Source organism: Lagopus muta, chromosome 1 (assembly GCF_023343835.1).
Source record: "Lagopus muta isolate bLagMut1 chromosome 1, bLagMut1 primary, whole genome shotgun sequence".
NCBI classification, from domain to species: domain Eukaryota; kingdom Metazoa; phylum Chordata; class Aves; order Galliformes; family Phasianidae; genus Lagopus; species Lagopus muta.
Genome location: NC_064433.1, coordinates 122,709,782 through 122,722,598, shown reverse-complemented (window position 1 = coordinate 122,722,598; position 12,817 = coordinate 122,709,782). Strand labels below are relative to the sequence as shown.

The following is a 12,817-nucleotide window of genomic DNA, read 5'->3' as shown; positions in this document are numbered from 1 at the left end:
CTCTTATAACGGCAACACTCTAAGGTAACTGACAGCAGGAGGCAGGGCTGGTTGTAGTCTTAGATTTCATGAGAAACAAATTAATGGATTGAAAGTAACATGGAGTATTTACCCCAGGGATGTGGTTTATCCTGTAAGTAAGAACTCTGAACTCTTCCATCTACACATATTCCTAGATAAATAGACCAGAGACAAATCAGATAGAAGCAGATAGAATGGATGGGATTGTGAGATTCTTGAAATAAATTACACTTCTTATCGTGTATTTTCAGAATCTCTAATATATGATAGGTAGAGTAGAAAAAAGTAGAGGGAAAACTATTGTTAACCAAAACAGAATGTAAATTGCTTCTTTCTGAACTACAAGCTATAAAATTTTCAAGAATAACAATGGAGAATGATAAAGAATAATTCCAGAGATTTTCAAAACTGCTATCAGTAGTCTTAAAACCAGACTCTAAATTTTCATAAATATGAACATTGTAAATAAAAACTATTTCATGATTAAGTAAATAATTTCAAGAGCTTTGGAAGGTTTTATTAAAATGAAAAATAATTGTGGGAAATTCCTTGAAGTATTTATAATTATATCTGAAGTAGAAAAAACAATTCTGCTTTGCGGCATTCAATTTTCACCACATGTAGCTCCTCTTTTTAATATCTTTTAACATTCTTTCAAACTAATTTTATTTCTGTTGTTCTGAGCACAGATGAGCAATGTAAACCTTCAATTCCTCCTTTTGAAAAGTCTACTTACATGCTTTTCATGCAGTGATACAAATATCTAATAAGAGGAGCAAAAATTGAAGGTCAACAAATTTTACTTCAGGTTGGAGATATTTGGTCAGACCTTGCCCCTTGTGTGGCTGCTGGCTTAGACAGAAGTAGAATTTACCATGTCATTTGGCTTTCAGAGATCTGCCAGCTTCAAGTATACCCTGACTTTCAGGACCGGTTTTCTGACTGAGCTTGCAGACTCTTCTTTCTTCTCATTGCTTTTTGGCTTTTTAATGGTGTGTCAGTGTTGTGAATATACAGTATAAGGTGACACTACGTAAGACCAATACAGTGTGATTTATTTTAGTTTGTACTGCTGAACTGTTCAGGCATGTTAAATCAGTTGTACTTCAGTTAGCCAACCAATAAATCACATAAATAAGCAATTAATTGTGTTCAAAAGTGAAAGCAACAGAAAATCAACTCCATCTCAACAAAATAGCAACTGAATTTTTCATAGCTAATATTGTCCTCAGAAGGCCTCTGGCCAGCAGGGTAATAAAATATATTGACTCCAATTGACGTCTTTTCCTCATTATTCCACTTTACCCTTTCTTTTCCCTAGTTATTCATGAGTTCCAACTACCCAGCAGTTGGTGACAAAATATGCATTTATTTGTCATTTGTCTGGACCACTTTATCTTATCGAGTTTCTTCTCTTCATGCTGTTAATCAGTTTTTGTTTGAGAGCTGCTCATCTATTCTCCATTCACTAGTTTCATCCTAAAGAGCTGTACTATTTCAAAAAAAGACCTTTTGTTCAGCGATCTTGTGAAAACTGAACATTCTAACTGGGATATTCAACAGATATTCTTCGTCTACCAACAAAGAATAGACTAAGGAATCTGGAGCTAAATTTTGCCTTTAGTTTTGTTTTGAAAACGCTGCTGCCTTCATTAAGTGTACAAGAGCTGGATGACATAAAAAGTGACTTTCATTTGTAAACTAGCCAAAATAAATGTGTAATCTATAGATGATGAATTGATATAGTTAATCGAATATTATTCCATTCTTACTGGAAAAAGCCATCATTAGGGGATTCAGGTCTCTGCTGGAGCAAAAATTTCACAGTATGAGCTGCAAAATTAAGTCAATTCAGTTGTTATATTGGAGAAAAAATATTTTTTAATATTCATTGTAATTTTGGCATATTATTAATCTCTGTAATTCTCTGATGCATGATTGTAATACATTTGCCATATTAATATAGTTTTCTGTATGAAAAAGAAAAGCTGATTATATGTAGTGCATAAACGTGTGACTTTTTATTTGATTTTACTTATTTTTCTTTTTACAGAAGCTGCAAAGAATCAATCCTTCTTACCGTTGTCCAACCTTACCCTGTAAGTATCTGCAGTGTTTTCTGAATGTTTCCTAGCAACATAGCAGCTTTTTCTCTGCCTATATTCTATCTATTTCTTTACCTTATCTGGGCAATAAAAAGAACGAAGGAGATAAGGGCTGTGTCTCTTAAAGGTGATGTTTCAGGTGTGTTACTGCATTCTGCACTAAAAGAATGTATTGCAAATTGAATAGTAACAGCATCTTTAAACTCCAGCAAGGAAAGTACACAGAGTGGGATGCTGAGTTCTGCTTCTGTCATCCTCTGAGGTCTGGGATGTGGCGTAGGTCAAGTCCCCACTTCTGTCTCTGTGAAGCAGGAGTAACTTACCTTTCAGAGCCTGAATGGAAGCGGGGAGTGGGCATGGTGGTGCAGTAAAACTACTAACAGTATGGTCCAGCTAAATAAAGAACCTAAATTCTTTAAAGCTAGCCAAATTGTGTGTAATACGAGGGGAAAGTCCTCACTCACTTTCCTTTTTATACAGATTGTCTTATTTCATCAGCTGACAGGTTTCATCCTTTTCTTTACCTATCAGATGACAGAAGAGCTCATGATTTGGTGCTACTGGTTATGTGTAGCCCATGGAAGTGGATTGTAAAGTGCAGTACTTATGCCCTTGAGGTGCTGTGGCTTGTCATTGCTGTGCTGCTGGTGTGAGGGCAAGCCTTTATATAGTGGATGTAAGGGAAATTGAAACCTAAATGAACTGTGCACATCACATTCAGTGGGAGACCTTTACAGCACAGGTACAGTCTTTCTGCAGGCTTTGACCTGAAGAAGAAGGTACATCGTGACCTTCTATCGTCCCAGGTCTTTGGGTCCAAGCCCTATTTGCAGCAAAGCAGAAACTGTTCCACTCATTGCATAGCACATAAAGCTAATTAATAACTGATCTACCTCCAGACATTACTGAGACAGAAATGGCACCAAAGTATTGCGTATGTTTTGTGTCAGCTATGCAGACTGATGTGTTCAACTTATACGTGTGGTTGTGTTGCTCCTTTCTGGTAGGTCTGTTGGAGTCCTCCAGCTCTACCTCTGCAAAGGAGGCACTCACGCTTTTGGGAATTATAGAAGTTTTATCTCATATAGGCATGGAGTTTGTCTCCCTAAAAATGTCCACAGAGCAGTCAGCAGATATGATAGATGGTGCTTATCAGTGCTAGCTTTAACTGATCCTTTTTTATCTCAAAGTTGGGATGCTTCAATGATATGGGCTTAGTGGGTGAACCTCAGCTACAGGACAGTTGCAGCTGGCAGATCTCCAGTTTTCCCCCTCCCATTGTATCTCACTATCTGTCCAGTTCAGGGCCAAGCTGGTTCGCAGTGTCCTTCCCTCACCACTTTCAAGCCCAAGTGTTCTTGCAGTGGAAACAAGGTGTGCATAGAGATGGGAAAGCTGAGATGCTGCCAGTGTGCAGAGCCAGGTTTGTTCCCTGCAGCAGCACAGGTTCCCTCAGTTTACGCAAACCCTGGGCTCTGAAGTCTCCTAGGGGCTCCTGAGTCACTCTGAGCAGCTGACCCATGCTGAACTTCGTACTGTTTCTGTTAATAGTGCCTGAGCCTCTTACGTGACATCCACCTTGGCTTTCCTTCCTGGTTATTGCCAAACGCCATCTGTATTCTTCCATGCAGGAAGCAGTTGTACTGAGGGTAGTTGGTACTCTGGCAAATGCATTTTGTCTCACAGTTTGGAAACAGTGTGTCTTCAAAAATTATCATATTCATGTTTTCTCCTTTAATTTTTCTCCCTCCCTTTCTCCTTTTACAATTTTGCCTATAAAACTGGAAAGATGAAATAGAAACCAGTCAAAGGAAAAGTAAGAACTTTTAAATAAAGATAGAACCTCTTCCCCATTCTCGTCAGAAAAACATCACTAGAAATATTTCAGCTAGCTGTCTTTGTGATGGTGAACCTTTCTGTTTCTATAATTGCATGAAAAATACCTGTCAAGGTGGATTACAGGAGTGCTACTTCTTAATAGTTTTTATTTGTGCTACTTAGAGCGTGTTTTCATCTTTCTAAGTTAACCATCCTTTATGATTGCAGGTGAATGTAGAGGTAATTTAGATTTATAGTACTGTGTAGCTCACCTAGTAATTTTGAAAGCTTTTGCAAATCATTTTGCTTAAGTACATTCTGTTTCGTTTAATGCTTAAACTCATTAAAATTTAATTTAATTGTTACCAAGCCAAAGCATCAGATTTTCTTGTTCTTTCCATCAATATAAAAATCTCTCCTATGTTCATATCACCACTGCTCGGAGAAGATGACTGAAGCACTTGAAGCAGTTTGAAGTTTTGATTTTTGCAAGTATAACATTTGATTATCATTTCTGAGCATTTTATTCTGTAAGTGGACTATCATTCTTACTGATGCCTTATTAAGTTTTAAGCATTGCTCAAAACAAATAACTTGCCTGTTTTGTTATCTCATCAGATTTTATGCCTAGAGATAATTTGATAAGTTGCTCTCATGATTAATCTCTTAAGTTCCTTGGGTACAGTCCAGGCCCAGCTAAGGTCTGTAGCAATTTTGCTGTTCATAAGCTTTGTTATGGGAAAAAGATAACATATTCTATGGGTTTTGCTTTCATTTGAAAGAGATGCTTTTTGTTATAACATATTTACATGTCTAAGATAAAATGTTTACAGAAAATTATTGATAGATAACACTTATTTCTGACTTGTAATGATGTAGCAACAAATGATCCTGTTGAGACTCGCAGTGTTTTTCATGCTGCTTTGCCTTATGGAGTCATTTAATAGGATCAACTACAATATCTAGAATTGTGGTTACAAAGACAGGTATAAAAAATAAACAAGTCCATCCATCCCAAAGACTTCAAAAATAAGAAAGAATCCTAAGGCTGTAGTTTTAGGGAGCATTCAGAAGTCAGATATGAGTGTTGAATAGGTTGATTTTACTACTTGAAGCTGTTAGGGCTGTGTATAAATGATAACTTTTTTTTTATTGTACTCATAATGGCCTTTTTCTCAGCCATCCTTAGTACCTTTGCCTCTGCATATCTTCATATGAGCTTTTTTAGTACAGTCAGTTATATGCATAGTTTTAACTACACTCTTAGAGATCATGGTGTGGTTACTAATAAATATAACATTACTGTGCTTCTTCTTAGAAATGTAGGATGGTACAAGGCCTCTTCCCAGCAATTCTTTCTTGTTTGAACCAGACTCCACTCACGTCAAAACTGTGCTGCATAGCCTTCATCTTTCACCTTTGTGCAAATGCCAGTGAACACTGCTGCTCCTATCTTTTCTTTCAGAAGGCTTCTTCTTTGGCTGTATGGATTTTTATGGAATATGGTTGTACAAAACATGCGGTCTGTTCATCAGTGAGCACTGAGAAAATTTTTTGTGAACTTCTGTGTTATCTCAGCAAAATGAAAGCTCCTTCAGCCTATCCACCCATTCCTCTGTCTAGTTCTTTCTTCAGTCTTTCTCCCCAACAGTTGCCATTTGGTCTCTTCCGTCTTTGTGAGACATATCTCCCATCTCTGATGCATTATCATTACCATTATCTTTCATTTTTAATGCTTAGTTTTGTATGGACCAAAGGTTTCTTTCATGCCCAAAAGTCCTTGTGACAAAGTCAAGTCACATGTATGAGAAGCAGTCATTAATTTAAAACAGTAATCTGTCAGTGTAATGAGCTTTGGAGAAGCAGGAACCCAGAAGGCCAGCAGAGTGTATGTTATAAACTCCTCCATATTTGATGTCTGCACCCTCCGCCAATTCCAAAGCAGATCTGTGATTTCACCTATAGTTTTTGGGACAATAGAAGAAAAACCAGGCTGTCATTTAATGTAGATGGAACTTCTAGAATTTTTGCAATGCCTAGGTTAAAGTTGGGTTTGGCTGTTCCTCACCTGACCTGTAGATTAGATATTGATTACCATCAAACGATAGTAAAATATATCTGATGCAAATATAATTGTCTCTGGTATATCACCTTGCTTAGGAAGAACAAAACAGGAATCTGAGAACCCAAATCTGACTGTTATTTCAGCAACTCAATTTGTGCCAGGTTTAACAAAGAAGTACTTCTGATGATGATCTGTCAGTACCCTGTGGTGGTAACAAATTACTGCATGGTAAAATTTCTCAATATTATTACTTACATGTCCCTACCTGCTCTTCTACAATGCTCTTGTGAGCCGGTGTCATTTCAGCCTTGCTCACAGCTCTGAATAGTGGGTTTTAGTTTGCCTTTGGGCATTATGTACTGTTCCACTTAATAAATTTAATACTTCCTCTTATTCACATTTTATTTGCTCGCTAAATTTGGTCTCACATAATTGCCTTCAGGGATGGACCAAAAAGTCAACACATTTTTGCAGTCATGCAATTATTCCCTATTTCCTTAGAAACATAGTATTTCATGTTAGAATAATAACTAATTGTGGATAACAAGCTTAACATTAATTGCATATGTACAGTCTGGCTATTTAAAACTACCTTATTTCTATCTGATTTGACACTCATTGTCATGAAGAGGGTTTTCCTTTCACCTCTGGGACTGTCCCATACTGCTGCCTTGTCAGCTCAGCATTACAAGTATCTTCTTGTAAGAGCTAAATCCTTTTTCTTGAGCATGAGTAAAGGTTTTGTTGTTGCAGTTCTGTACCAGAAAGAGGTGGCTCAAAGGGCCTTGTGTTGCGAATAAAGACCATTTCACCTGGAATTGACTCCAAATTAGTTTACTTGCAAAAGTGGACGTCATACTAGACAGTTTTATTTTCGTTGAAAGATGGTTTCCCTCACTATGAAGAGTATCGTTTCAAACAAAAATAACCCATGACAAGGTTGCTGTCAAAAATAGGATTTGATTCTGAAAAGTCCATAACATTAGAAAAATAATGCTTTCCAGAAAGCCTCTTCTTATTGTGGTAATCTCTCATGCTTTGACTCAGTTAATGGGATGCGCATGTATTGCTCTCCCTGGTAAGTTGGGTTGAAAAGGGGAGTCTCAGTCTTCACTGTCATTTTCTCTAAGCAGATCTCTGTGCAGTGACTCATCTCACTTGTTAGCAATTTCTCTAAGCAGTGTTGAAATGATCAGCTGAGTTCTGTGCAAACAAGTAAAGATTATTTAAATTTCTGTTAAATTTGAGCTTTTAACAGAAAGCACTGCTTAGGTCACACAGTGTGAAATTTGCCTTTGTTGAAGTATTTTGACTCATTGTTAAAATGCCCCCTCATTTTGCAAAAGTCACTCGATTTAAGCTGTTTTTATCTGTGACAATGCGAATACTTTACTTGCACTGATAAATGTTTTGCAGTATTGTGAACACCTCCTGCTTAAGGTCATTAACTGAGGATAATGGCTTCCATTTGGCTAAAAGACGGAGTATCAGAAACAAATGAAAATGGCACTGTGAGAATCATTAATTAATAGCATTCTTTGCCAGCACATTTAAAGGCATTAAAATCTAATAGAATGGCACATCATTCTGTTAATGTTTTGTTAGACAAGCAAGTTTTGATAACCAAAATCAAATTTTTCATAGGTGTTTGCCTCATTTTTTTAGAAATCGTTCCTTTCTCAAAGTGAAAACGTCAAGTGCTAAGTTGATGCATAGATAGAAATAGTGAGACTGTGCAGTTAAAAGCAGAAGCTGTGATACTACTCAAATCTCTAAACAACCAATGCCCCTCCAAGCAGTCAGCTCAGCTGGTCGAGTTTTCGCAGTACAAAGCAACCAACTTTCACTCTTACTCAGAGTGTCTGGCAAGGGGCCTGAGTCGCAGCCCCTTTACCACATGCAGGGGGAAGTGTCAGCAGAAGTGAAAAGGGTGGGAAGCTGGACATTTCGTACCTGACCGCAATACGCTTCTCTGGCTGTGCACTAATGCACGTTAAGCCCATGACTCAGAAGAGCCCCGGGGAATGCAGATATGATCAAACCTTGCAGTCTTGTTGGGCTCCCCATCAATGGTCAATTTTCAATCCCTATTTTTTCAATAATATAAGTGTTTGTGCCCTCTGCAAGTGAGTTTTGAGATTGTAGAAGGAAACGGTGACAATGCCACGTACGAGATTGCCATATTCGTTCTATGGGAATAACCTTGCCAGAATCTAGAAGAAAGTTTGGCAGTCTGCCTGTGAAGAGAAGCCAGGCTGGTGATTCACCTGTGATAAGAACAAACAGCTGTAAAAAGCCCCTTCCAGCAAGAAAAGCTGGTGAAAGCCATTCCTTTTCCCTTGTCCTCGCGAAGTAGAGCCAGTCAGCCAATTCAGATAGCTGTGCTGTTCCATGACAACAGGAGCAGACAGGGTGCAGACCATTATTGGATGCCATGTAGAATATCTTCTATGCACACTGCAGCAAGGGATTACGTGAGGAGAAGGGAAATTAGACAAGACATGTGTATGATTATATTTGCCATGGTATTACTGTAACCTGAGTCTTTCTAGGAATTCATCTCTAGTCTACAAGATGTAAGCACCTTAGCATTTCTATGTTGTCTCTTCTTGTTCAAGTGTATTTGTTTTTGTCCCGCATCCTGAGACATTGACTCTTTTTAACATTTTTTTTCCTATTACCGTTTCCAATCTTCTGCAATCCTTCTACATTTTAACACTGGTTTTAGAAACTGAGCTTGGTTTGATATTGGGATTAAACTTTCTGTGATTTACTGGTTAAAAGCGTGTGTTGTCATAGTTGTTAAAGAAAAGGTAAGAATGAACTGTAAAAATGAATAAATGATCATTTTTAATTCCTGGTTCTGTTTTGCACTCCAGCAATTGTCAGGTGGCTGTGATATTTCTGGGAGATATCAGATGACTGTGATTTTTCTTGGGACAGTGAGGCATCTTTCATTCTTTGCTCATCCTGCTTGATGCTGAGCCTGTGGTAAAAGCTACCACATATTCAACGTGATGATAAATCAGAGGTACTCCGAAATAAGCTAAAGACTTACTCCTGACACTATCTAGAAACAAAGCTTCTCCATCACAATAAATAAATAAACAAAACAAAAACTTTTTCACTTCTTCATCTGTCTCTCAATAGAAATCAGTGAAGACAAGAACGAGGGGCACTGAACTACTCCATCACTCCTGCAGATTATTAGTCAAGTCAAAAATTGAGTGATGGTGAACAAGACCTTCAGTGTTTACGAGAACTGCTGTCACACTGCTCTGATAATAGGAAGCTATTTCAGGATCATCACCACTGATGCCTGCTATAATTTCTCATAAGCAGACCGACATGAGTTAGTACTTTCAGCAACCAAAACTAATAAGGCCACTTCCTATAAGTTTGGGAAAAATTCTGAAAGTCCTAGTTCACATCAAATACACCAAAACCTGGCCTCAGCGAACACAGTGATTTCCAACAAGGACAGAATTGCTTCCATCACCTATTACAGTGGTTATGGAGTTGGGCAATGCCAGAAGGTCTGTATCTGTAATTGACCTAAGAATAAAGAGGAAATCTTTTTTACTGTGAATACCAAAAATTGATCAGATATCCCAGTTGTTAGTCAAACCCCTCATAGCTGGAGAGGTTTTTTTCCAGGGGCTAAACACTTGGATCCCAGGTGATTCCAGGGTCACAGGTAAAAGTTAATTAGTTCATGGAAGAAAATTTGGAAAGCATCTGATCTTTTAATCAGTGAGGCCCCACAGGATGTTTACAAGGTTTGTGTAGGGGATACTTCCAGGAGATGCCTGCATGTGCCTCTTGGTGATTCTAATCTCTGCTTCAAAGTGAGCTTATATAATGAGGTGCCACTGTTCTTGCAGAGCTCTCAGACACTTTTTTTTTGGAGAAGTTGTGTTTGTATCTGTGTGTAGTGGACGACAGACTTAAGAAAAAAATTCTCATTCCATGTTTGAAGGAAAGATCGTGCACTGCTCACTGAACAGTGTTCATTTGTGCAGACAAGTTTGCTTTACAGTGATCTACAAGGAATTTGTACATACAGCAGGAGCTCCTCACCTTGCTGCAGTCTTACTGCAGGATACGTTTCAGTACATGAAGTACATCAGTGACTGCTTGTATGTATGTGCATATGTATTATTTCTGGAAGTTTTATAGTTCGACTACGTTTCTATTCTTCAGTGAATGGTGTGCAAAGTGTTGCTGTATATGTGGAGTTCCCAGAGTATGAGAAACCAGGAAAAACTGAAAAATTAATGATAGGTGTTAACTTGAATTTATGTGATCTGTTTTGTCATCATTTTTCCTTCCAGTCTCCTAAATCAGCTTTTATTAGTGCTGCAAAAAAGGCAAGATTGAAGTCCAATCCTGTCAAAGTGCGGTTCTCAGAAGAAGTAATAATCAATGGCCAGGTGTCGGTGAGTATTCAACTATTTCAGCTTAGGAAGGACTGAGCATTTCATCCAAAGGTATGCTTCCAGGCTAGAAAGTGAGGGAATTATATGGCAGGAATAGGAACAGGAGTGATAGGCTTACAGAGGGGAGGGCTTTTCTGTTTTTGAAGTTTCAAGGTCTGTTTTTAAAGTCCAGTGGGCCTATAATGTTGTGAAAAACTTGTCCCTTCTTAAAATAAAATTAAAATGTTAGAGAAGGCATTTTGTGATGATAGTACGCATATGTCTTTCTTTATACTCTTGAATACATAAAGGAAATCATAAACTCAAGGCAAGTAGCAAGTCAGCAAATCAGATTAATGCTACCTTAGGGACCTCTTAGAGATTTGTTTTACCAACCTGAAGTTGTTTCCAGCAAAATGAGCATTGTTTTGAGAGGCACTGAGATCCTCCTCAGGCATGAACTCCTGGTTCATGTTTGTAATGGCATAGAATATTTTTCCATACTGATATCTTTATCCAGCTCTATTCCAAACGTGAATTGATACTAAGTTTTTTCAAAAGCAATTTTTTTTAAAACAAAAAGGCTTTTTTTTCCTTCCTGTTCCTATTTATTTCGATATCCTTTTTATGAATTGTCAGTATTTAGTCGCAATATTATATGTTGCTCTTCTTCAATAAGGACAGAGATGAGCATTTAATACCTTGCTAAAAAGAGAATGTAAGGCATCATTTTTGTAATTGTTACTAATGAATCTGTTCCTGTTTTGCTATACTAAAGATACTAAAGAACTCCCTTTATTCAGAGAAATAGGTATATATATTTCTGTTCTACCGAAAGTGTTTCAGCATCAGAGGTAGCATTTTTGCTGAGATGCAGTATTTAGGGATGTGAAGTATTCCAAGTCAGACATAAAACGTAAGTGAATGTTTATGCTTTTCCAGGAAAGAGACCAGTGAAGTATGGCTGTAACAAGCATGGCTGGACACTTGCAGGGCTTTGTGAATTCTGCTATAAATTTAACTGAACAAACTCATCTTCAGATGCTACCTTTTCATCTGATTGATGTTCTTCTAGAACAACATTTTGATTTCCCTTCTTACGTGTTGTAATATGATTCACTAATTTGCTTGACAGGAAACAGTTAAGGACAACTCACTTCTTTTCATGCCAAATGTTCTAAAGGTGTATCTTGAAAATGGACAAACCAAATCTTTCCGTTTTGACTGCAGCACTTCAATAAAGGTAGGCTTGATATGCAGTGCTAAGAATGCTGATTAACTGTTTTGCAAGACCTTCAGCAATTATTTTTTACTTTATATGCTTCAAGAACAAAATCAGTAGTGTCTTCAACTGGGGCTGGATTCACAGCTAAGCAATAATGAGGCTTTGGTCCATTTTTCAGCTGTTTAAAATGTGTTGTATTGTCAATAAACAAAAAGTAGAGTGATTGTTTTAATGTGACTGGAGTCCAATTAAAATTGCATGGACGTGCCACTTTGATACACTGCCAAATACTAGTGTGATTTGTCAGCAAAAGTCAAGATCTTAAAAGATTAAGATGTTAGTTGCTAATTGAATATCATCTGGCTTACAGTCCTGTGAACTTGGAATGGGATACTGTAGGATTATGCTAGTCATAAATTGCTTATCTCAGTTTAATGTCATCTAAACACTTTTCAGATAGAGAAATAAAGTGGTGAAGCCCTGGCATGCAATCCAGGCTGCTGGGGAGTGCCTGACACTCTCGTAGGTTCCTAAACCAGAGCCATTGTTGGTGTTTTTCAGTGCCATGGAGTGGTGTAGTAAGCAGCAAGACTAGCACATGCTGTTTTTCTCTCAAGAATTTTGTTTGGGTGAGCTAGTATAACCCAGATCAGCTACCAAATCTAGGTCACTGCACAGTAGCATGCACCTTGTGACACTGAGATGAGAGATGTATGGGTGGAAATAAACAGCAGAGGCTGAGGAGGTAATTTTCAACTGCCATGCAAGGTTTTGCTACCTTTCAGAGATTGTAATGTTATGCATGTTTGAAAAAAGGCTGGTTTTCTGCTCACTGTGATTATGTAGTATGCTTAATCAATTGGAACAGCGAGGAGAGTGATGTACTGAGTTAAACACAGGGCATTTTACTGCAGTCTTCAGGTGAAAGGGCAAAACAGCTATTTAACTTCCACATAAGAACAGTCTGCAACTTCTGATTGTAGCTCATATATATACCTGAGGCATAAATTGAATCCAGGGAATGGATAAAAACCTCCATTTTACAGCTGTGAGACAAGGAAGTTATTCCATCATTTTGAGAATTTGGTTGGGTGAAAAATTATAAGTCATGCTTTATGTAGATATTGACGTCTGCATACCCTTCTAAGGCCTATGAACCCACTTT

The 12,817-nt window shown here is 37.8% G+C and overlaps 1 protein-coding gene across 2 annotated transcripts in view; it reads left to right on the top strand.

Moving 5' to 3' along the window:
* Positions 1 to 12,817, top strand: part of FRMPD4 (FERM and PDZ domain containing 4) — a 295,539-nt gene that overhangs the window by 261,910 nt on the left and 20,812 nt on the right. For both annotated transcript variants that reach the window (XM_048931233.1, XM_048931240.1), the window contains 3 exons: positions 2,075 to 2,120; positions 10,344 to 10,448; positions 11,563 to 11,670. In XM_048931233.1, the coding sequence (XP_048787190.1) occupies positions 2,075 to 2,120; positions 10,344 to 10,448; positions 11,563 to 11,670 (259 nt within the window). The remainder of the gene's footprint in view (positions 1 to 2,074; positions 2,121 to 10,343; positions 10,449 to 11,562; positions 11,671 to 12,817) is intronic.